At 38.4% G+C, this 24,956-nt stretch overlaps 1 protein-coding gene across 3 annotated transcripts in view; it reads right to left on the reverse strand.

Annotated features, from left to right (window-relative positions):
- Positions 1 to 5,202: 5,202 nt before the first annotated feature.
- CGRRF1 (cell growth regulator with ring finger domain 1) overlaps positions 5,203 to 24,956 on the reverse strand; it is a 29,044-nt gene continuing 9,290 nt past the window's right edge. For 2 of the 3 annotated variants that reach the window (XM_003901821.4, XM_009211562.4), the window contains exons 2-6: positions 21,019 to 21,158; positions 14,091 to 14,268; positions 13,804 to 13,951; positions 6,856 to 6,963; positions 5,203 to 6,626 (exon numbers count right to left, since the gene is read on the reverse strand). In XM_003901821.4, the coding sequence (XP_003901870.1) occupies positions 6,306 to 6,626; positions 6,856 to 6,963; positions 13,804 to 13,951; positions 14,091 to 14,268; positions 21,019 to 21,158 (895 nt within the window). In that variant the 3' untranslated portion in view covers positions 5,203 to 6,305. The remainder of the gene's footprint in view (positions 6,627 to 6,855; positions 6,964 to 13,803; positions 13,952 to 14,090; positions 14,269 to 21,018; positions 21,159 to 24,956) is intronic. The other variant, XM_009211561.3, reaches the window with a different exon arrangement.

Consider the following 24,956-nt stretch of genomic DNA (forward strand, 5'->3'; position numbering starts at 1 on the left):
ACACAGTGAAACCCCGTCTCTACTAAAAAATACAAAAAACTAGCCGGGCGAGGTGGCGGACGCCTGTAGTCCCGGCTACTCGGGAGGCTGAGGCAGGAGAATGGCGGGAACCCGGGAGGCGGAGCTTGCAGTGAGCCGAGATCCGGCCACTGCACTCCAGCCTGGGCGATAGAGCAAGACTCCGTCTCAAAAAAAAAAAAAAGAAAAGAAAAGAAAAGAAAGTGAAAAGATAGCTCACAGAATGGGAGAAAAATATTTGTAGATCATGTACCAAAAAGGACTTGTGTCTAGAATATATAAAGAACTCTTACAGTTCAATAATAGAGAACTGTTACAACCTAATTTAAAAATGGGTTGGCTGGGCGCGGTGGCTCACGCCTGTAATCCCAGAACTTTGGGAGGCCGAGGCGGGCGGATCACGAGGTCAGGAGATCGAGACCATCCTGGCTAACACGGCGAAACCCGTCTCTACTAAAAATACAAAAAATTAGCCGGGCGTGGTGGCGGGCACCTGTAGTCCCAGCTACTCAGGAGGCTGAGGCAGGAGAATGGCGTAAACCTGGGAGGCGGAGCTTGCAGTGAGTCCAGATCACACCACCGCACTCCAGCCTGGGTGAAAGAGTGAGACTCCGTCTGAAAAACAAAAGGGTTAAAGAACTAAGTAGATCTACAAACGGTTAATAAAAACATGAAAAGATGTTCAATATCATTAACCATTAGGGAAACGCAAGTCAAAATCAATTATACCATAAAATGGTGGTTGTCAGGGGCTGGGGGAGAAATGGGGAGTTGTTTAATAGATACAGATTTTAGTTTGGCAAGATGAAAAAGTTCTGAAGATCTATTGCACGAGAATGTGAATACATACTGAACTGTATACTTAAAAGTGAGATGGTAACTTCTGTTATGTGTTTTTTCTAACCACAATTTTAAAAATACACCACAATTATACCACTTCAAGGGTATTCAAGTGTGAAGTGAGGTGGTATAGGTATCCTATCCCACTAGGATAGGATAGCTATAATTAAAAGATAATAACAAGTGTTGGGGAGGATGTGGAGAAACTGGAACCCTCATGCACTGCTAGTAAGAATGTGAAATGGTACAGCTGCTTTGGAAAACAATTGGGAATTTCCTCAAAAGCTTCGACATAGAGTTTCCATATGAGCCAGTAATTCCACTTGTAGGTATTGAATAGGTCTGGAATAAACCGCTGTGACATAAAAATTATTTTAAGCAGAAGGTATTTGAGTTCCTGAAGTCTCTTTTCTGCCTAACAGTCTTCCAAAAGAAGTCAAAATAACCGAAACGTCATAAATCCCCATCTCAGGAACAACCAGGGAAGATTAACTATTATCACTAGAGATAAGATGTCTCCATATCACACCTAAATAGACATTTGTCATGAAAACTATCATATCTTCCATGTAATCTCCCAAGGGCCCATTTATCTTTCCTGAAAGTCACTGTTTTCCCACAAGTGCCCTTCTCCCTTTTGCCTTCCCCTATTATGACTGTATATAAGCCCCAAATAATCACCCCTTTGAGTCCCATTCCATTGTGAACTCCTGTCTGTATGTGATTAAAATGTCTTTTCTTTTGCTAATCTTTCATTTGTCAATTTAATTTGCAGGCCTCCAATGACTAAATCTAAAAAATAGATTAAAAATTTTTTCTTCCCCACAATATATACCCAGAGAAATGAAAACATATGTCTCTACCAAAACTTGTACCTAAATCTTCATAGCATTATTCATAATGGCCCAAAAGTGGAAAACCCCAAGAGCCCATCAAATGCTGACTGGATAAACACAACATGGTACAGCTACACAATGAAGTCTCATCCAGCAATAAAAAGGAATAAAATACTGATTCACACTTCAACATGGATGAACCTTGAAAACATGCTAAGTGAAAGAAATCAGTCACAAAAATCTTATATTGTGTGATTTAATTTATGATTCTACATTTGATTCAATTCCATGAACTGTCCAGAATAGACAAATCTATAAAGACAAAGTAGATTAGTGCTTGCCTAGGGCTGGGAGGATGGAGGGATTGGAGATGATTGCTAATAGGCACAGGGTTGCTTTTGGGGGTAATAAAAATGTTCAAAATTGACTGCGGTGATGATTATAAAATTCTGTGAGCACATTAAAACTATTGAATGGTACACTTTGAGTGGGGGAATTGTATGGTATGTAAATTAGATCTCCACAAAGCTGTTTTTAAAAAAGACACACAAAAATGCAGCTTTTGTTTTGTTCACTGCAAACACTTGATCTTAGAGCCCCGAGCCTCCATTAAAGAAGCCTGACTACCCTAAAGCCACCAGACTGTCACGAAACCCAAGCCACATGTAAAGGCCATGTGTTGTCCTAGCTCAGCCCAGCTTTTTCATCGTCACAGCCCAGGCACCAAATACCTGAGTAAAGAAGCCTTCAGATAATTCTAGCCTTCAGGCCTTTGGGTTACCGCACTAGCCATTCAAGTCTTCCCAAATAAGGTTCCAGACAAGCCGATCTGCACCAAAGCCTGTCCCAATACCTGACCACAGAATATCGCAGCACGATAAAATGGTGGTTGTTTTACCCATTCAATTCTGTTAAGAGGAAATACATCACTGTAAAGACCACTCTTCTAGTTTTTCTCCTATCTAACTGTCTACTCCTCAGTCTATTGGTTCTTCCCTAATCTCCCTGAATGTTGGAGTATCCCGTGTCAATCCATGGGCCACTTCTATTCCTATGCTCACTCCCTTGGCGCTCTCACGTGGTCTTTTGCCTTTAAGTACCATGCTAATGACCCTCAAATTTATATCTTCAGCCTGGACCCCTTTTCTGAACTCTAGATTAGTATATTCACCTGCTTATTAGACATTTCTACTGGATTTCTAACTGGCATCTAAAACTTAACAAAAACACAGTTGTTCTTTTCCTCCAAACTTGCTTTTTCCAATCATCCCCATCTCAGTCAACTCCAACTCCCAGCCTTGCAGTCATTATAAGACCTCTTCACTGCAAACTGGCTTACTCCCTGGCCCCCTTCAGGTCTCCACCAAAATTCCTAAAGAGGCCTTCAAATACAGAGTAACCCAGTCTGTGTCCCTCACATTCCCTACCTACCCATCCCAGCTTTGATCTCCTCCAAAGCACTCACTTCCACCTGATCCTCTTTTACTAATTGGTCTCTTTCTCTCTCACTAGAGTGTAAGCTCCATGAAGGCAAGGTTTGCCTATTTTATTCATTCCTTTATCCCCAATGACCAAAGATGTGTAGTATCTTTGGCACTCAATAATTATTTGTTTAGTCATTGACTGAGTAATCAGATGAGTTCAGGGGCAAGCAGGGATGAAATCAAGACCATAAGTAAAGTGTTGGCCTCAAAAGGAGATACATCTCTTCTCTTGGGGAAGAGAAAAAAAAATGTCTACTGATTTTGAACATCTAAGCAAAGAAATGACAGTAGAACCAATCTTACATGGGGCTTACTATGGAGGTCACAAGTGTAAACACTTTATACATATTCATGGGTGTAATCCTCTCAACTGCCTGTAGGCAGGTTCTTTTATCATCATTTTATAGATAAGGAAACTGAGGCAGAGTGAGGTTAAGTAACTTCTCCAAGGTGACTAGCCATTAAGTGACAGAGCTGGAATAAAAATCAAGTTATCTGACTTCAGGGTCCATCATAACCTCCACACCATACTACATCTTGAAGGTCCTTTACTGAGGGTGGTATAATAGTGGTGGGATACAGAACTTGAAAAAAGTAGAAGAGGTCTGAAATAACTATTTGGGAGTTCAGTAGGGAGTCCATTAAACTAAAGAATTGTTGAGAAGCATTGAAGACCTGGTGCAATTAAACTATATGGTTTTGCAATGGACTCCATTAAGTTGGGAAGAAAGGGCCACAGAAAGAGGTGGCTACTCACCTGTCAAGTCTGCTTAGATGTCGCTCTGGTTCCAAAAGCTGCTACTTTTGAAAAATAGCATCTATATAAAGCAAATATTTTATCTAATAATCCATTGAAATAAATTTATAGTTGTTCTCACAAAATGTCACTACTCACATCGGACAAATTCTGACACAAGCTCCTAGGAATCAGTGTACTTGTTTTTACTTGACGACCTACCAAATCCTTTGTATTTACAATTACTTCAGCTGCAACAAGAACTAAAGGCAAGTTATCTTTAAGTTATGAAAATGATGGATAAATCGATAAACAAAATACGGCATTCACATCCAGTGGAATATTATTCAGCCTTAAAAGGAATGAAATTCTGATGTAAGCTATGACGTGGATGAATGTTTAAGAAATGCTAAGTTTAGACAGACACAAAAGGATATTGTATGATTCCACTTACATGAAGTACCTAGAATAGTCAAATTCATAGGGACAGAAAATAGAATGGTGGTTGCCAGAGGCTGGTGCGGAGGGAAAATGGGTAGTTATTGTTTAATGGGCATGGGTTTCAGTTTGGGATGATGAAAAGTTTCTGGAGATGGATACTGGTGAATGTTGTGAAACAATGTGAATGTAATTAATGTCAACTAATTTTACACTTAAAAATAGTTGAAAAGGAAAGTTTTATATACGTATATTTTACTACAAAAGTAGTTATGAAACATGCAATAAGAATACAGGCTTGGTGGAATCTACTTCTGATGAGAAACCAACTATGTGTCTAGGACAGTTAAGGTACAAAGAGATCTATAGAGAGGCAGCAGAGCTAGGATGGAGTCTGAATATTCCCCCAATTTACGTGACAAAGAGAGTTTTCGAGATTGTTATACTGCTAGTTAAGAGCAGCAGGGACTGCAGCTTTGGACTACCCTGCTTCCAGTGGCAGGGTTGGAACAGTCTTAGGAACTTCTGGGTTGGGGGTGGGGGAGGCCGCAAGGCGGGGTGGAGGGGGGGTTCTAATTAGCCATCAATGCTCTTTTTATGCTCAAATACTTGACATCAGGAGTCTTGACTGATTCTTTGTAGCCCAGACTTTCAACAAGTATCTGGCTCTTACAAGGTATTTATTACATAGCTAGTGAATGTAGATGAAAGTTTGATGTGGTTTATAAAATGGAGAATAGATAACGTCGTCTTCAGAGTGCTATACCTGGTTGGAATAGAACTATATAAAAGTACAGATATAAAGGCAAGGCATTATTCTTAATACAAACAGGACAAAAAGAGGCTTGAAAAATCTCCCTGAAGGTCACAGTTTATTTGCCATGATCTGCTTTCTTGGTGAGTTAGGATAATTCTCACTGAAAACATGGAAGGCTCTGATTTACCTTTTTCTTTTAGTCATCTTGGAAAGAGAAGAGGGTGGGGTCTTTCTGCCTACCAAGTTTTTCAATTCTTACAAAGACAGAACAATGGATGAACAAAGTAACTTACTATTCAGAAGGATACAGGGTTTACTTGGAATAAAAATACACTAGAAAAATAGTTATTTGTTTGTTTTAGTGATTTTTCTAGCTCTCTAACCTTCCCCCTCCCACCTCAGTTCTGGATGGATTTGCTGTGCAGGCAGAAACCTAAGGCAAGGCATGAACGGTCTCGCAGGTCTTCCCTGGTAGATCACATTCTGCTAATCTAATCACACTTGACTATCAACTTAATAAATTTAATTATCCAAAAAATCTTATTATCCAAATTTTATATATCTGCCTCCTATAGATGAGTACCATTTTATAATTCACTGAGAACAGTCAAGAATTATATCTTGTATTTATGATTTAAGAACGAGTATTTAAAAACTATGACCTGTATTTATGTAACTATAAGGGACATGAGAAACCAAACAGATGGATATTTATAAAAACTGGTATTTCAGGAAAAGATTTAAAGAAGCTCATTCCAACTCCTTTGTATAAACTAGAGAACACACAATCACTTTAAGCAGAATTAAGTTTTTTCTTAATTGCTCTCCAGATTACATCAAAGGTAAAACATTTAGTGATCTTAAGACTTTAACCTCCTCAAATTTTCAATGGATTGCCTTTCAGAATGATTTTTCTAATTAACGTGAGAGGAAATCTAGCTAATAAAAGGCCAAACTCATAGATTCTTTTCAAGAGTTGAATGAATTTTTATGTATCAACACAGATGAATTTCAGTATTCATTCACTAAGCAGAAAGGAATAACCAATTTTTATCATCCATGTACCATACAAATATGAAGTTAAAATAGAATTTTCATTGATGGCCCATACTGTAGATTCCATGTTATAATGAATTCCAAGATCATCAATTTCTGCATCTTTAGTAGAAAGTGTACTTTTCAGTGTTACAATGTCTTCAAAGAGTCTTCGGTTTGTCTTTATCTTGCTCTTTTTGACTGCAAAGTGCAAAAGATTCCTGAACAAACTGCCTGCACATTGGGCACTGCTGAAAATACTTCACGCAGCCATCACACAGGCAGGTGTGTCTGCATGGTAAGAGCACCCAGTTCACAGTCCCGTTCTGGCAAACAACACAGTCCTTGCTGTTCTCCTCCGATGGCTCAACTTCACTTTCAGAGAGTCCCACCTTTTCCAACAAACTTCTGTCTGTGTTTTTTTCTTCTGAAGAGGAATTGTTGGAGGGAGTGAAATTATTATTTGCAGACATGAAAAGTTGCTGAAAATCAAAGACATAAGTTTAAAGATTATTATAAATAACAATTACTCTTTAAAACTGGGGGTCATAAGAAGATGCTCAAAATTTATGAGCTAGCAAATCCAATTGTAAAGAATAGTTATCTTCTATAATTATTAACTGAAAAATACAATCATCTTTTCATAAATGGCCATTCTTTGAAACTCTGTAAACAAAAGAGACAGAGATAAGACTACAGAGTACGACTTACCTTAAGATCATGAAATTGACCTTGAGCCAAGAGTAAATATTGATACAATATTCTGCAGGATAGTTTATAAGTCCTATCAGGAATATGAATCACTGACACCATGGAAATCTAAAATAAAAATTGAACACTGGTCAGTACTTAAAATCTTTACATTATTTCACAAATATGTGAAAAATAATTTTCAACTGCTTCTAGACACTTTGTCTTCTGCCAAAAAAAAAAATGCCTCTCAAAAATAAAAGGCTGATAAATTAGAAAACTTGCATCGATCTGATTAAATCATAATCACTACAGAGGAATCAGTTACTGACATATTTTTGGCAGTTATTTTAATTGTACTCAAATTTACAAATTTAATGTGATCACAATGGACAAAGGAATCTTTGAGAGGACTAAAAAAGGAAATGAAGGAGAGGAATTAAAGTCAGTATTAAACAGTCTTTTCAGAAGCTTGGACGTACGGGGACCAGAGAAAACACTTTTGTTTAGAGAGCTACATGCATTGACTCTAAAATTCTCATACAGAAAAATGAACACGAAAGAAGAGCTAGAAAAATACTGAAAAGAGAGAGAGCCATGAGGGCGACTAGCCCGTCAGATAATAAAACAGACTACGAAGTCTTTAAAATTAAAACAGTATGGTACTGGCACATGAATAGACAGATGGATGAAACAGGATAAACAGTCCAGAAACAGACCTAGTTATGTATAAACATATAATAAAGGTGTCATGTCAAATCACCAGAGTTTTTTTTAATAAACAGTATTGGGACAACCGGATAGCTATGGGAAAAATATATAATTAGATGCATTCCTCATACCATACGTAAGAATAAACTCCAGACACATAAGAGATCTAAATGTAAAAAATAAAACTGTACAAGTACTAGAAGAAAATGAATAAATTCCATTTTAGTCTCAGTGTAAGGAAAGACATTAACTATGACTCAAAACCCAGAGTAAATCCACTTGACTATATAAGAATTAAAAATATACATGATAAAAAGCACCATAAACAAAGTCAAAACACATGATGAACTAGAATATTCACAAGGTGTGTCACAGATTAAAGGTTAATATTCCTAATTTATGAAGAACTTTTAAAAACTGAAGAAGAATGGCCAAAATCCTATAGAAAAATGGGCAAAAGACATGGACAATTCATAAAAAGATATAAACATGAACTATGACCATATTAAAAGATGTTTAATTAAAATTAATACTGCACCACTGTTCACTCATCAGAGTGACAAAAATTCAAAAGCTTGTCAATGAACTCTGTGTAAATACACTCTCATATATTGTTGGTGGAAATGTTTTTTAACAAAAAGGTACAATTCCAATGGCAACATCTAACAAAACAACATGCATTTACACTTCAACCATACAATTCCAACAATATTAAGGTATGTATATACGGATTATTCAGCATAAGATTATTTGTTACTGCAGAATATTAGAAAGTACCTGAATGTCCAAGCACAGGAGATTGGCAGAATAACTATGGAATATGCACAGCATACACACAGTGAGGTGCTATGCAGCTATCAAAAAAAAAAAAGTGAAGATAATCTCTGCAAACTGGTGTGCAGTGATTTCCAGATTTTCTGAAGTGAAAAAAAGCAAAGTACAAAACAGCATACATAGCATAGAGAATGTGCTATCTTTTGTGTAAGAAAAAAGAGAAAATAAAAAACGGCGGATAAATCGGAAAACAACAATTATCTCTAAGGACTGGGGTGTGTGGGAATGGAGAGGAAGGGATACGGAAGAAAACAACATGAATATATTTCTTTGTAAGATTTTCTGACTTTTGAGAGAATCCAAGTAATCTATGGACACAGTTTGACTACAAACCCTCAGTTTTGGCAGGAAGCACAGGGAAATGGCAGTTTGAACACCAAAATAATTAAATTCAGTCATGAGTTATAAAACACTGGGGGAAAAATTCATGAGGCCATAGAGACAACAGATAAGCAAACAAACAAATGGGAGAGACAGGAAGTCTCTTGCTTGTTGTAGAATGCCAAGAACTGACTGGAGGGAGGGCTAGAGTTGGAAAATAATTATTTTGCAACCATCACAGTAAAGATGAAATCTGGCAAGAATCATCAATGGATGTTAAATCTAGGACAAACATTTTTTTTTTTAATAAAAAGCAGGATATTTACATGATCTTACAGTGCCTCCTCACAGACCAAGGGGGAGAAAAAAACAGAAGAGTGGAGAAATCAGATAACACCTTGACTAAGAGATCAAAATTAACATGACCAATTAGAGAAAAGAACATTACATGCTTCTAGAGGTGACACTCTGAAAACAACACATTACCCGGGCAGCTCACTGGCTGCAGCTGCATAACTTTGATCTGATCGTAAGAAAAATCAGACAAACAAAATGAGAATCTTTTAATTTACAAAAAGGATGTGTGTGTGTGTATGACTATATCCTTAAAAAATGCTCATGTCATAAAAGACAGAGTATGGAAATGTTCCAGGCTAAAGGAAGCTAAAGATCCATGACAAATACAAAGTCTGGCTCTAGACTAGAACCTGAACTGGAGAAGAAAATTGGTTGTGAATTGGATAAAATACTGTACAATGTTAAATTTATAAAGAAGATGACTATACTGTGGTTATATAAGAAAGCATCCTTATTTTTAGGAAATACGCACTGAAGTATTTAGGGGTAAAGAAGCATCATGTATGCAACTTATTCTCAAATCATTGATTTAAAATATATATACAATCATATATATGTGTATGTATAAACATATGAGCAGGCTGGGTGTGGTGGCTCACGCCTGTCATCTCAGCCCTTTGGGAGATCACGGTGGGAGGACTGCTTGAGCTCAGGAGTTTGAGACCAGCCGGGGCAACACAGTAAGACTTTGTTTTTACAAAAAAAAATTTTTTTTTAATTTAGCCTGGCACAGTGGTGCATTCCTGTAATCCCAGTTGCTTAGAAGGCTGAGGCAGGATGATCACTTGAGCTCAAGAGGTTGAGGCTGCAGTGAGCCATGACTGTGCCACTACATTCCAGCCTGGTGATAGAGCAAGACCCTCTCTCTCTCAATCAATCAACACATACATACATACATACATACATAAATGAGCGAACAATAATGCAAAGGACAGAAATGTTAACAATAGGAGATCCAGGTACAGGGTATATGGGTGTTCTTTTATTTTTTTATTTTTGCAACTTTTTGAAATTATGTACATATAAAAAGTTTTAAAACCCTACATTAGTTGCAAAAACACAATATTCTTTACAAGCTTATAAAGATTTATTAATTTAGTAATAGCATCAGAGGCTTTTAATACTAAATCAAAATGACAGGGTTAGTAGAAAATAGTAGTTACCACTTCATACTAACAATTTTGTTGGCTAGGAGCAGTGGCTCACACTTGTAATCCCAGCACTTTGGGAGGCCGAGTTGGGTGGATCACGAGGTCAGGGGTTCAAGACTAACCTGGCCAACATGGTGAAACCCCACCTCTACTAAATATACACAAATTAGCCGGGCATGGTGGTGTGTGCCTGTAATCCCAGCTACTTGGGAGGCTGAGGCAGGAGAATTGCTTGAACCCAGGAGGCAGAGGTTGCAGTGAGCTGAGACCGCGCCACTGCACACCAGCCTGGGCGAAAGAGCGAGATTCTGTCTCAAAACAAAAAAAAAACCAAAAAACAAACAAAAAACAAACCAATTTTGTCATTTGATTTAATATTAAAAGCCTCTGAAGCTATTATCATACTAGTTATATATGTAGCTGTGGGTAAATATTTGATATGAAAAAAATGTTCGAATATACTATTAAGTGAAAGCAGGTCACAAAATAGTATAAAATGTATCATTTTAGCCTGTTTTCTTAAAATTACATATATAAAGATTTGGAAAGATACAAATATTCACAGTTATTATTTTTGGATGATAGAATACAGATTATTATACTTCTCTCCTTTTGGCTTATCTACACTTTCTAATTTTTTTTCCTGACACAAATGTATTATCTGAATAATACAGAATAAAAGCCAATGTAATTAAGTAAAAATGAAAAAATGTTAAAGTCAAAATTTTGTAGTAACAATTCCTGCTTTCCTTTTTTTAACCTAAAACAACAAACTGGTTCCTAATTGTACTACCTAAATATAATTCTTTGCTGTTAAAATAAAAATGATATTTTAGTAATAAGTTTTTAAAAAAATATATAGTCCCTGACCCACAGATAAAATACTCAAAAAACACATATGCAAAAGAAATAGGAAATGGTCCATTTGCTTTTAAAATTATAAACAGAGAACATTAATACAAAATACACTAATAAATGTATTTGAGTGCCAATATTACCCCCAATCTGAGAAATAAGAGACAAGAGAAGCAAGGATTAACAGAAAAAAAGGAGGGAGCCCACAGACGACAATAAAAGACATTCAAAAGGACCCAGACACAGAGACATACACAAAGTACAAGAGAAGACGGCTGTTAACCCTTGGGAGACACTCAGGCTCCCCTATGGGAATAAGCCTCCCATAATTACAGCTGGGCCACACAGCCTTCATCCAGTGTGATTAGGGACCTGATAACAAACCCTTCTCTGGCCTACAAGGCCACTGAACTGAAAACACACACACACACAAATGGTTAAAATGGCAAACTTTATGTTATATATATTTTACCACACAGATGCACAATCACTCCCTGTTTGGACAGGGGGAAAAAGTTAGAAAAAAAAAAGACCCTGAGCACCTAGAGTAGACAGCACTATCAGTGAAGGGAAAAGGAATGCAAGGGGGAAGCTGGGAGGGAAAATGACTGCGATATGATCCTTTTGTGTTGAACCAAAGGAAAAACGAGAACAGAACCCAAGAAACTTAGAAGAGAGGGCACACACAGTGGGGGCAGAAGGGCTTCCTTACCCAAGCACACAGGGTCAAGAACAAAGAAGCTGGAAATAGGAGACACCAACTTAACATGTTTTATTTATCTCTAACTGAAACGGAGAGAAAGGAGGGAGGAAGCCAGAAGGCCTGTCATGCACACTAAGGTGCATGCAAGGTACAGCTAAGGTGTTTTGCTGTCAAGCTCTGTGAGGTTCATTAACACTGCCTAGTATGACTTTTTTTTTTTTCTTTTACTTATCAAATATTTATTGAACCCCTATTGTGTCCTAGGCACTGTACTAGGTTCTGGAAATACACTACTGCTGGTATGACTTTTGTATTTTTATTGTATATATTTAAGGTGTACAACAGGATGTTATGATATATATATACCTAGTGAAATGGTTACTATAATAATGCAAATTAATATATGCATCATCTTACATAGTTACTTCCATTTTTTTGCATGTGGCAAGAGCACCAAAAATTCCAAAAGCAATACCATATTAACTATAGTCCTTATGCTGTACATTAGATCTCTAGACCAGTTCATTTTATATATCTGCAACTTTGTCTCTAGTGACCTACATATCCCCATTTCCTTCCCCTCTGCTCCCCATGACTTGGAAAAAAATGGAACTTCAGTTTGAAAATATTAAAAACCAAAAACCTAGATGCTTAACTGCAAACGAGTAAGGAGGGTCCAGATTTCCCAAAGAGTCTGCACCTTCCAAAGCTCAATGTACACTTGTTGCAGGAAGATATTCCTGCTAAAAAAAAATACACTCAAAAAACAAAAACAAACAAACAAATAAACAAAAAATGCTCAGAGTCAAGCCCTTGTTCCATATCTTACTGCCTGAATGACTGGGATTTTTCTTGACTCTGTTTCAGTCTGTAAAAGGAGAATATTTGCGTTGTCCTAAGAAACCAGGTTGTTGGAAGAAAAAAATAAGTTAATGTTTGTGAACGTACTTTGCATATTACGAAGTATCACAAAACAATGTTACCATATGTTTATTAATGAATAATCTATATTAAACACTTTTAAAAAGTAGTCAATTGTGTGTAAGGATATTTTTACCATGATACAATTTCATTAAAAGTTTATTTCAGGCGGCCGGCCGCGGTGGCTCAAGCCTGTAATCCCAGCACTTTGGGAGCCGAGATGGGCGGATCACGAGGTCAGGAGATCAAGACCATCCTGGCTAACACGGTGAAACCCCATCTCTACTAAAAAAAAACACAAAAAACAAAAAACTAGCCGGGCGAGGTGGCGGGCGCCTGTAGTCCCAGCTACTCGGGAGGCTGAGGCAGGAGAATGGCGTAAACCCGGGAGGCGGAGCTTGCAGTGAGCTGAGATCCGGCCACAGCACTCCAGCCTGGGCGACAGAGCGAGACTCCGTCTCAAAAAAAAAAAAAAAAAGTTTATTTCATGTCTAAGTTTCTATTATACTCGGATGATTGTCGAAGTTTCAGTCCTCTTAGATCTCTAAGATACTTTTAACTTCCTAATAGGAATCAACTACCAGACTGAAAAAATACTTAGCACATAATGAGAAAAGAAGATTACTATAATTACTGAAAATACAGGCACCAGACATATAAGATATACGTGCAGCAGGGACTTTGATGGAAACAAGGTGACTGCAAGCAGGCAAAAAAAAAAAAAAAAAGAGTGGATACTATCTTAAAATTGAGCACTTTAGATCATTATTATGCTTATTTATTCAGTGCTAACCATGTTCAGAATAAACATGCTTCCCAACAGACTGCTTCTACACAGCAAATATGACAGAATACAGAATGATGAAATTAACTTAATTCAACCATTATATATCTTTTATTTTCCAAATAAAGTCATATTACTGTGATCCATAAGGCAAAAAAAAAGTCATACTCTGAAGGTACTGTTACACATATAAAAACTAAACAGGTATATAGTTTCTAAGCCAAATGCACATCCTCAGAAATTAAAACAAAACTTTTTCTATTTATCAAATAATGAAGAACCACCATTCAAATCACTTAAAGGTAATGCTTCCAAATTTTTCAGTTACTTACAATATCATAAATTTCCCGGTCATCTTCATCAGCTAAGGTCAATAGCGCTACCAATGGATAGCGAGATCTGGGCACTGTGCCAAAGTCTTCAATTTTAGTATCTCTTGGTAACTGGCAATATAGTTCTTCTTTGCTATCCTTTTTAATACTTTTTGAAAATGTAAAGGCAAATTGCCACTATAACCATAAGAACAAAAATATACCAAAAATGATCCGTAAGTTAGCAACAATTTATCCATAAGAAGTCTAAGTTTCAGTGCTGATGGGTATATCAGATAAAAGGATACAAATACTGTTCCTGATAGAGATATTCACTATACAGAGCATCTTCTAATGCTTGGGGGGTGCTTATTCTGAAGCAATAAACATGCTTCTGCAGAGCTTCATATAATTTTTGAACACTGCACCCCCAGTAGCATGTAAGGAGACTATCTTCAAGGCAATCTGTTGTCAAGGTTATGCCAGCTGTAAAATACAAAGGAGAAAGAATGAAAGTGATTTAATGTAACTTCTAATACAATCATACAGGGTGAGTAACAAAAGCTTCCTTTTCGATGCTGGCCAGGATGATGGCAGTTAAAAGAACCTGTTAAAGGGTATGCCTCCTATAAATGTCTGAGAGTCTCAGTAGCATTGATACATGACCATTTCTAATCATACTTAAGCAAAAATTTTAATTGGTAGGAACTTTGCATAGGTAATTGGAGCAGGTTGTAATTTCAAATTATAGTAGAGTACTATATTTTATTCATTTAATCCTCATTGATGAACATTTGGGTTTATTCCAGTATTTTGCTATGACAACTAATAGTGCTACAATGAATAGCCTTATACATGCATCTTTTCACATTTTTGCTGGTAATACAATAATAAATAATCATTTTGTGTTTCTTGTTTTTTCTTTTTCAACGTTTTAAAATATGCATTTTCTGTTTTTTCCTTTCCTGTCTACCTCCAGCTTTTTTAGTACTCTACAATAAAGTACTAAGGAGCTATTAAAAGTGAATAGGGAGGCAGAGGTTGCAGTGAGCCGAGATCGTGCCACTGCACTACAACCTGTGCGACAGGGTGAGACTCTGTCTCTTTAAAAAAAAAAAAAGAACTGAGGCATATCAGAATATCTGCACATACTATTATGAAATGATCTTCAGAATATATTAGTAAATGAAAAAAAAGCAAGGTAGAGAAAATTAAATATATATGCTACTGTTTATCTCACAAGAATGGATACCCATATATGTGTTTGTTTACATTAAAAAAGAACAGGCTGGGTGTGGTGTTTCATGCAGTAATTCCAGCACTTTGGGAGGCCAAGATGGGTGGATCGCTTGAGCCAGGAGTTTGAGACCAGCCTGGGCCAACATGGCAAAACCATGTCTCTACAAAACACACAAAAATTAGCTGGGCATGGTGGCATGCACCTGTGGTCCTAGCTTCTTGGGAGGCTGAGGTAGGAGGATCACGGCTGCAGTAAGCCAGGATCACGCCACTACACTCCCACCTGGATGACGGAGTGAGACCCTGCTTCAAAAAAAAAAAAAAAAAAAAAAAACAATGGAAGGATAAGCCTTTTAAAACTCAACTTACAGCTTACAGAACATATAAAACTACCCTGCTTACTTGCTTTGTAAAAAGAAAAAAAAGCCAGAGTTACTTAAAAGACTTGTTTATAGACTTTGTATACTTAATTAAAGTGGGAAGAGTGTCAGAGACCTTTGACAATTGGAGATTAATCAGATTTTAAAATACCTCTGAAATTAATTTTTAAAAACTACAGAATCTATAAAATTATACTCTCCATAATCTTTTACAAACTTGTCCATTACATAAACTGAGGGGAGAATGTAATGATTTCCACTATCAGAAGATAGTGTCAGTACCCCATCAAAACTATTTTCCCTTTACTTTTTCCACTTTTTTTTTTTTTGCAAAGAGTTTCCATTTTTATGTATTTTTTTTGCCTTCTAAAACTCAGTACACACACAACATAATTTGAGATCAATAGATGAATAGCCTTAACAAAATTGGGACACAGCTGTAAACCAGAAAATTCAGAATCAAAATAAGTGAAGCACATGGGTGTGGCATCTCTCAAACTGTCCTCACCCAGACTATCTATAACAAGCAAATAAAGCGGGGTTTAAGAGACAGCCTTGCAAAAAAGTGAAAAAATAAGGACAGTAGAAAATGTGCTACGCCACTAAAAAGGGAGAAACGATGGGGCGGAAAAGCCACAAACCTTCTTGAGAAGGATCCCTGTGAGAGAAGAAGTAATAAAAACAAGGAGACCATTCATGAGGATAATAAAGCCAGAGTATTGGGAGATGAAAGTGTTAGGTTGGTGGCCGGGCGCGGTGGCTCAAGCCAGTAATCCAGCACTTTGGGAGGCCGAGACGGGCAGATCACGAGGTCAGGAGATCGAGACCATCCTGGCTAACACGGTGAAATCCCGTCTCTACTGAAAAATACAAAAAAAAAAAAAACAAACTAGCCAGGCGGCGGACGCCTGTAGTCCCAGCTACTCGGGAGGCTGAGGCAGGAGAATGGCGTAAAAACCCGGGAGGCGGAGCTTGCAGTGAGCCGAGATCGTGCCACTGCACTCCAGCCTGGGCGACAGCGCGAGACTCCGTCTCAAAAAAAAAAAAAAAAGAAAGTGTTAGGTTGTAGGGAATGGAGGTTCACAAACGCCTCCAAACATGCCATGTACATTGTGTTTTTTTCCTAACCCTTTTGCTTTAATGTTAGCTCTTACCAGGGTGAATAAGCTAAAATATAAGGAAGCTATTTACAAAAAGATAGCAGAATTTCTGAATCAAATTAATTCAACTCAACTAATATATATTGAGTACCTAATTTACGATTTCATTAAAGACTCTATATGGCAGACATGGAAACACAAATCCAAATATATCATTACATAACAACAACAAAATCCCAACAACTCACCCCTAGGTAAACAGAACTAAATGACTAAGATTAAAATGGATTCTCTGGTTTTCTTTTTTTTGAAATTATAAATTTTAAAGTATGGCTAGGGCACAGTGGCTCACGCCTGTAATCGCAGCACTTTGGGAGGCCGAGGCGGGTGGATCATGAGGTCAAGAGATTGAGACCATCCTGGGTAACACAGTGAAATGCTGTCTCTACTAAAAATACAAAAAATTAGCCGGGCATGGTGGCATGCACCTGTAGTCCCAGCTACTCAGGAGGCTGAAGCAGGAGAATTGCTTGAACCTGGAGGCAGACGTTGCAGTGAGCCAAGATTGCACCACTGCACTCCAGCCTGGGCAACAGAGCGAGACTCCGTCTCAAAAACAAACAAATAAATACAAACAAAAATCTTAAATATAAATAAAAAGCACGTGTGTTTTTTTTTGTTTTTTGAGACAAGGTCTCACTCTGTTGCCCAGGCTGGAGTATAGTGGCGTTAGCTCACTGCAGCCTCAACCTCCCAGACTTAAGCAATCCCCCAGCCTAAGCCTCCTGAGTAGCTGGCACTAACAGGCATGTGCCACCATGCCCAGCTAACTTTTGTATTTTTAGTAGAGATGAGGTTTTGTCATGTTGGCCAGGCTGGTCTTGAACTCCTGGACTCGAGGATCCACCTGTCTCAGCCTCCCAGAGTACTAGGATTACAAGCATGAGCCACCACGTGCCGCCTCTGGTTTATTTTCTTTTTTTTTTTTTTTTTTTGAGACGGAGTCTGGCTCTGTAGCCCGGGCTGGAGTGCAGTGGCCGGATCTCAGCTCACTGCAAGCTCCGCCTCCCGGGTTTACGCCATTCTCCTGCCTCAGCCTCCGGAGTAGCTGGGACCACAGGCGCCCGCCACCTCGCCCGGCTAGTTTTTTGTATTTTTAGTAGAGACGGGGTTTCACCATGTTAGCCAGGATGGTCTCGATCTCCTGACCTCGTGATCCGCCCGTCTCGGCCTCCCAAAGTGCTGGGATTACAGGCTTGAGCCACCGCGCCCGGCCCTCTGGTTTATTTTCAAGTTAAATCAGGTCTCTAGATTATTCAGTCTTCTCTGCTATATGTCAGGCAGTTTGGGTACAGTGGTGAAAAAAAGATTTTTAAACTATCTACACACCAAATGAAATAACTTTTTTAAATGTCACAAATATTGTTACAATATTATTTTAATGTTCTGTGTAGACATCTTTAATGATACCCACTTTTCCACAGTTTAAACAAATGAATTTTACTCTGCTAAGTATAATTCCTATCAAAATCCTTCTCTTTATTTCCCCATACGAGAAAGATAATAAATGATACGCATTGGTATTTTAAAAATTAAAATATTTCAGTATTCATGCTGTACGTCCGCATATTTAAAGAATTTTTCATGACTTCAGTAACACTACTGTTGGTTAGCACCTAGTGTGCAGGCATAGCTAAGAAGGCTACTTACTGGCTAACTTTTTATTTGCCTCAAACATTTGCAGGGCTGGCTCTATTTGTGACTATTTCTGCCTGAAAAGCAGATTGATGGATTTCCTCACACTTTCTTCCTCACAAGTGCCCTGTGTTTTGCTCATAATGTATCAGCTCTTCTTAGTTTTTCAGTGTAGTTTCAGACCTGTGGAACTGTACTGCAGGAAGGAAGGCCTTGCAGCGGGTAGGTGTTTCATTGTGGGTCCTGCTCAAGAGCCAGATGTGACACTGTAGCAGTTTCTAGCCTATGGCCACAGAGGTGGGAGGTTATCCAACCGCCACTATTCTGTACACTTTATTTTTTATTTTATTTTTTGAGACAGAGTCTCACTCTGTCACCCACGCTGAAGTGAAGTGGTGTGATCACGGCTTACTGCAACCTCGACCTTGTGGATTCAAGCGATCCTCCCACCTCATCCTCTTGAGTAGCTGGTAGCTGGGTGTACACTTTAATCAGTAATCAGGCATGCACAACCAACTATCTTTTAAACAAATTAGTTTTCTCTGTGTCATATCTTAAAATTTGGTTTTCCCACGTGAAAAATGTCAGAATGAACTGTTATCTATTACAGGGATGGAGTGGGGAGAGGAGTGGCCAAGATCCTAGTTTCCATCAATTCACAGGGTAATAGTATTTACAGCTAAAGAGGATGAATAAGAAATTCTGTAATTTTTGAGGCCAAGAACGGTGGGTCACGCCTGTAATCCCAGCACTTTGTGAGCCTGGGGCAGAAGGACTGCTTGAGGCCAGGAGTTTGAGACCAGCCTGGGTAACACAGCAAGACCCCATTCCCCCTCAAAAAAAAATTTTTTTTTTAAATTTAGCCAGGTATGGTCATGCACACCTGTAGTCCCAGCTACTCCAGAGGCTGAGGCAGGAGGACCACTTGAGCCCAGGGTGTTGGGGCTGCAGTGAACTATGATCAGACTACTGCATTCCAGCCTGGGTGGAAGAGCAAGATCCTGTCTCAAAAAACAAACAAACAAAAAAACCAACATATATTTTTCCTTACAAATCAAGATTTACTTAAGCCTGATGATCTATATTGACTAAGTAAACTGACTTCTGACCAGTTATTAGATTCTGAGAGTTAGAGGCAGGAAGGATGAATAGACAAGAATGGTCCATAGACGCAAGGGAGCAGGATATTGCAAAGGAAGGTCAACTCTGTAAAATACTAGAGAGAGAGCATTAACTCAGCCCTGAAAGACTCCCACTGGATTTTATGACTGCTGGGGGTCGAAAGTGCAGGGCAGAAGTCGTAGAAAGCCATTTCAGTAAAGGGATACAGGGAAAAGTCAGACTGCACTGCACTGCACTGAAGGGTAAGAAAGAAGCAGGCTAAGAGAAGGCAAATGCAAACAGCTTCTAAGAAGCTGGCTGTGAGGGGAAGAAGAGAAATACGGCAGTAGCTAGAATAGGACGAAAAGCAGAGAAAGATCTGGTTTATTTGTTTTCAAGAAACCTGAAATGTAAGCAAGTATAGAAGAGACAGGGTCTCGGTCCAGAAAAAAAGCTACAGAACTGTATCTAGAACTGCCTACTCTTTATTTCTATTGAACTGTCACAAAAGAATTTCAAAGTCCAAAAGTTCAAAACTGAATTCATTGCCTTTCTTCTGAAACTAGCTATTCTTTCCGTACTCTTCATTTTGTAAAAGGATCTGGCTATGGAGTACCCACAGGAAGAACCTGAGTCTTCTTAGACTCCTCTCTTACCTGTCCCATCCTATGCTTTAGCCATAACTACTGACTGTTTCTTTAATGTATCACTCCACTTCTCACCCAAGAGGTAAACACTTATCTTTCAAGATTCTACTCAAAAAAAAAAAGGAGGAATGAAGAAAAAAAAATAAGACAGACCCAGCATATTCTTTTTTATGAAGGCTTTCCTGAATATGCCTCTTCACCTTAACAAATTTAACCATCTCTTTCTTTACAATTCTAATGGTTCCTATATGGTCCTGCAGACAACTTATTTTTCTAAGCAAGTACAAAAGCAAACAACTGCCATCTATTACCTACCATCTACAAAATAACATGTTGTATCAAAATAATTTATACCAAAATACCATAGTTTCAGATTAAATGACAATCATTCTGGCCACGTGCGGTGGCTTACACCTGTAAACCCAGCACTTTGGGAGGCTGAGGTGGGTGGATCATCTGAGGTCAGCAGTTTGAAACCAGCCTGGTCAACATGGTAAAACCCAGTCTTTACTAAAAAAACAAAAATTAGCCAGGCATGGTGGCACACGCCTGTAATCTCAGCGACTTGGGAGGCTGAGGCAGGAGAAACGCTTGAACCTGGGAGGCGGAAGCTATAATGAGCCGAGATTGTGCCATTGCACTCCAGCCTGGATGACAGAGTAAGACTGTCTCAAAAAAAAAAAAAAAAAAAAGGCAATTGTTCTTCAAAAGGTTAGCAACCTTACATTAGCTGTATTTAGACATAACACATCATTTCTCACTTTACTACACACCAATAAAAACGGCATAGTGTCCTAACAGACTTCACTATTAACACCTGTAATACTTCATTCTGCTCCTTTGTATACACCTCTACCTCTGTTTACTAGGTGATAAATTCTTCAGGAGTAAAGTTTGTAACTTCCTAATCTTATCTTTAATCTGTCATATACAGTACAGCACCTGAAACAAAATAGTTGCCCAACAAATGTTTGTTAAAAGTCTAATGAAGGGAAAGAAATAGAGAAAGAAAATAAAAGGGCTAAAAAAAGAGGGCAAACAATGAGAGAAAATCTTTGGAAAATGGCCACCAACTTGTAATTGAAGCTGAAGATGGATTAGTGATCTCTAAGCCAAAAGGATTCTTGACTTGTCTCATTTGCTTTTTGAAAACTCTTGTGCTGAACTGGGTCTCTTCTGAATTTCTCAGAATTACTGGAACATCCCAACCAAACCTAAAAAAAGGTAAAAAATAAAATTATTTTAACAAATGTTGAAACTTTGTTATGTGTAAAATCTGTTGTTCTTCATTGAAAAAAAGGTTAAATTTCTCAAGTTATGTTATTTTAGAGATCCCACAGAACTGCAAAACAGTTGGCCCTCTGTATCAACCAACTGCACATCAAAAATATTTGGGGACGGGGGGAAGAATAAAAAATAACAATAAAAAATAATACAAATTCAAAAGCAATACAGTATAACCACTATTTACATAGCATTACATTTTATTAGGTATAAGTAATCTAGAGATAATTTAAAGTATACAGAAGGATGTGTGTAGGTTATATGTAAATACTATGTAATGTTATATAAGGGACTTAGGCATCCTAGAATATGGGGGTGGGGACCCTAGAATCAATCCCCCTTGGATATCAAGGACGGACTATGTATTGTTCATCTGGCTGAATCAACATATTCTTTAAAACAAAGAGTTCTATTGTTAATACTGTTGATAACAACAAAGAAGAATGGAGATTATAGATAAATTATACTTAATATAACAGCAAACACATGAACTTACTGAATTTTTTTAAATGTGAAAAAGAAATATATACTCAAGAGGCAGACTATTGGCCGGGTGTGGTGGCTCATGCCTGTAATCCCAGCACTTTGGGAGGCCAAGGCAGGAGGATCACTTGAGGTCAGGAGTTCGAGACCAGCCTGGCCAAAACATAGTGAAACTCCATCATTAATAAAAATACAAAAATTAGCTGGGCATGGTGGCGTGGACCTGTAGACCCAGCTACTTGGGAAGCTGAGGCAGGAGACTCGCTTGAACCCGGGAGGCAGAGGTTGCAGTGAGCCAAGATCGTGCTACTGGACTCCAGCCTGGGCAACAGAGCAAGATTCCGTGTGTTAAAAAATAAAAATAAAAAAAACGCAGACTAATATGACTTATGGGACAACAGAACTTTTTTTTTTTTTGAGATGGAGTTTGACTCTTATTGCCTAGGCTGGAGTGCAATGGCGCGATCTTGGCTCACTACAACCTCTGTCTCCCGGATTCAAATGATTCTCCTGCCTCAGCCTCTCAAGTAACTGGGATTACAGGCGCCCATCATCAAGCCTGGCTAATTTTTGTATTTTTAGTAGAGACGGGGTTTCGCCATATTGACCAGGCTGGTCTTGAACTTCTGACCTCGGGTGATTTGCCCGCCTCAGCCTCCCAAAGTGCTGGGATTACAGGTATGAGCCACCACGCCCAGCCAGGATAATGGAACTTTAAAAACACCAACTATAGCTCTTCATTTATATATCTTCTACTTTTAAATTTCATGTAAAAATGTAAGCTCTGACAATGCATATGGAACAGAATTCAAAGGAAAATGAAAGGGGCTGAATTCAATTCCTAAAAAAATTAAAAAACAGCTAGTTTACTCAATTTACATAAAATAATCTAAAATTAATATACACCAGTTAAACTAGGAAACTTTTAGTTTAAGACAGCACAGTTAGGGGCCTATTTGATGCACTCCCTTCTCTCCAAACACATATCAGTGATAGATAAAAAATAAAAAGAAAAAATAAAGAGACCCCACAGATACCTACGTCTCATACGCTTTAAGAAAAAAAAGACCCCGTTGAAATGAGTAAACAAACTGTGGTATATTTAAACAAAAGAATAGAAGTATTCAGCACTGAAAAGGAACCACTTATTGCTACAACCAAATAGATAAATTTCAGAAACATCATGCTATGCATAAAGAAGCCTTACACAAAAGAATAAATGCTGTATGCTTCTCTAATATAAAATTCTAGATCAGGCACAACAAATTTATGGTAGAAATAAAAATAAGAACAATGGCTGCTTCTGGAAGTAGAGGAGTAGGACTGACTGGGAAAGAGTATAAGAAAATTGATGGTAATGTTCACTATCTTGACAGAGGCTTAAGTTGTATAGATGATGTGTTTGGTAACACTTGGTAAATGGTACACTTAAGATTTGTACATCTTGGCCAGGTGCGGTGGCTCATGCCTGTAATCCCAGCACTTTGGGAGGCCGAGGCGGACAGATCACAAGGTCAGGAGATCGAGACCGTCCTGGCTAACATGCTGAAACCCCACCTCTAAAATACACATACATACAAAAATTAGCCGGATGTGGTGGCGGGTGCCTGCAGTCCCAGCTACTCGGGAGGCTGAGGCAGGAGAATGGCGTGAACCTGGGAGGCAGAGCTTGCAGTGAGCCGAGATCACACTATTGCACTCCAGCCTGAGCGACAGAGTGAGACTCCATCTCAAAAAATAAATAAATAAATAATAAGATTTGTATATCTTATATGTAAATGTTACTTCAAGAAACTATAAACAAAAACAAACACTGAACTCTAGTCAGTAATATGTAATGTTTTAGAACTTACAGGTGAAGAGTACAACTTACTTTGAAGGGCATCATGAAAGAAGATAGACCAATATGTGGACACACAAGTGGATTAATGTGGACAGACATGTAATGGAGAAATTACAATAAAATGCTGAAGGTAGAATCTGAGTGATGGGCACATGTGTGTTCACTGTATAATTCTTTCTAGTATTCTGTATGTTTGAAAATTTTTATAATAAAATGCTGGGAACAAATACCTTTATGGATCCAAAAAAAGCAAAGAAACAAAGTAATGAGTAAGGCTATGCCATGGTTTCATGGTTCTCAGTCTGGCAGCAGACAGTGGCAACAAAGCCTTCATGTATTAAGGAGACCAGCATAGGCTGTCTACTCCAGACAAGGGCTAGAGCCAGGTTTATAACTTGGAACCAGGAGCTGGATTAGGTCGATACCAATATAGGCAGAACTGTCGTTATAAGACTTGGTCCTAGGCTGGGTACACTGGCTCCTGCCTATAATCCCAGAATTTTCGGAGGCTGAGGAGGGAAGAATGCTTGAGCCCAGGAGTTTGACACCAGCCTGGGCAACAATAGTGAGACTCCATCTCTACAAAAAAAAAAGAAAATTAACCAGGCATGGTGGTATACACCTGTGGTCCCAGCTACGTAAGAGGCTGAGGTGGAAGGATTGCTTGAGCCTGGGAGGTCAAGACTGCAGTAAGCAGAGATTGTGCCACTGCACTCCAGCCTGGGCCACACAGAGAGATTCTGTCTCAAAAAAAGAAGAAAGGCCAGGCACAATAGCTCACGCCTGTAATCCCAACACTTTGGGAGGCCGAGGTGGGCCGATCACCTGAGGTCGGGAGTTCAAGACCAGCTTGAACAACATGGAGAAACCCCACCTCTACTAAAAATACAAAAAAATTAGCCGGGCATGGTGGTGCATGCCTGTAATCCCAGCTACTTGGGAGGCTGAGGCAGGAGAATCGCTTGAACCCAGGAGGCAGAGGTTGCAGTGAGCCAAGATCACGCCATTGTACTCCAGCCTGGGCAACAAGAGTGAAACTCTGTCTCAAAAACAAAACAAAACAAGACAAAAAACAAAAACCTAGTCCTGGTCTGGAGGTCTAGGAATCTGGGTATAAATAACTATAAAATGTTTGTGCAATCTATCCATCTGACAAAGGTCTAATATCCAGAGTCTATAAGGAACTTAAACAAATTTACAAGAAAAAAAAACCCCATTAAAAAGTGGGCAAAGGACATGAACAGACACTTCTCAAAAGAAGACATTCATGCAGTCAACAAACATATGAAAAACAGCTCAACATCACTCTGATCATTAGAGAAATGCAAATCAAAACCACAATGAGATACCATTTCATGCCAGTCAGAATGACGATTATTTTTCAAAAATCCAGAAACAACAG

Source organism: Papio anubis, chromosome 7, assembly GCF_008728515.1.
Source record: "Papio anubis isolate 15944 chromosome 7, Panubis1.0, whole genome shotgun sequence".
In the NCBI taxonomy this organism is placed as follows: Eukaryota; Metazoa; Chordata; class Mammalia; order Primates; family Cercopithecidae; genus Papio; species Papio anubis.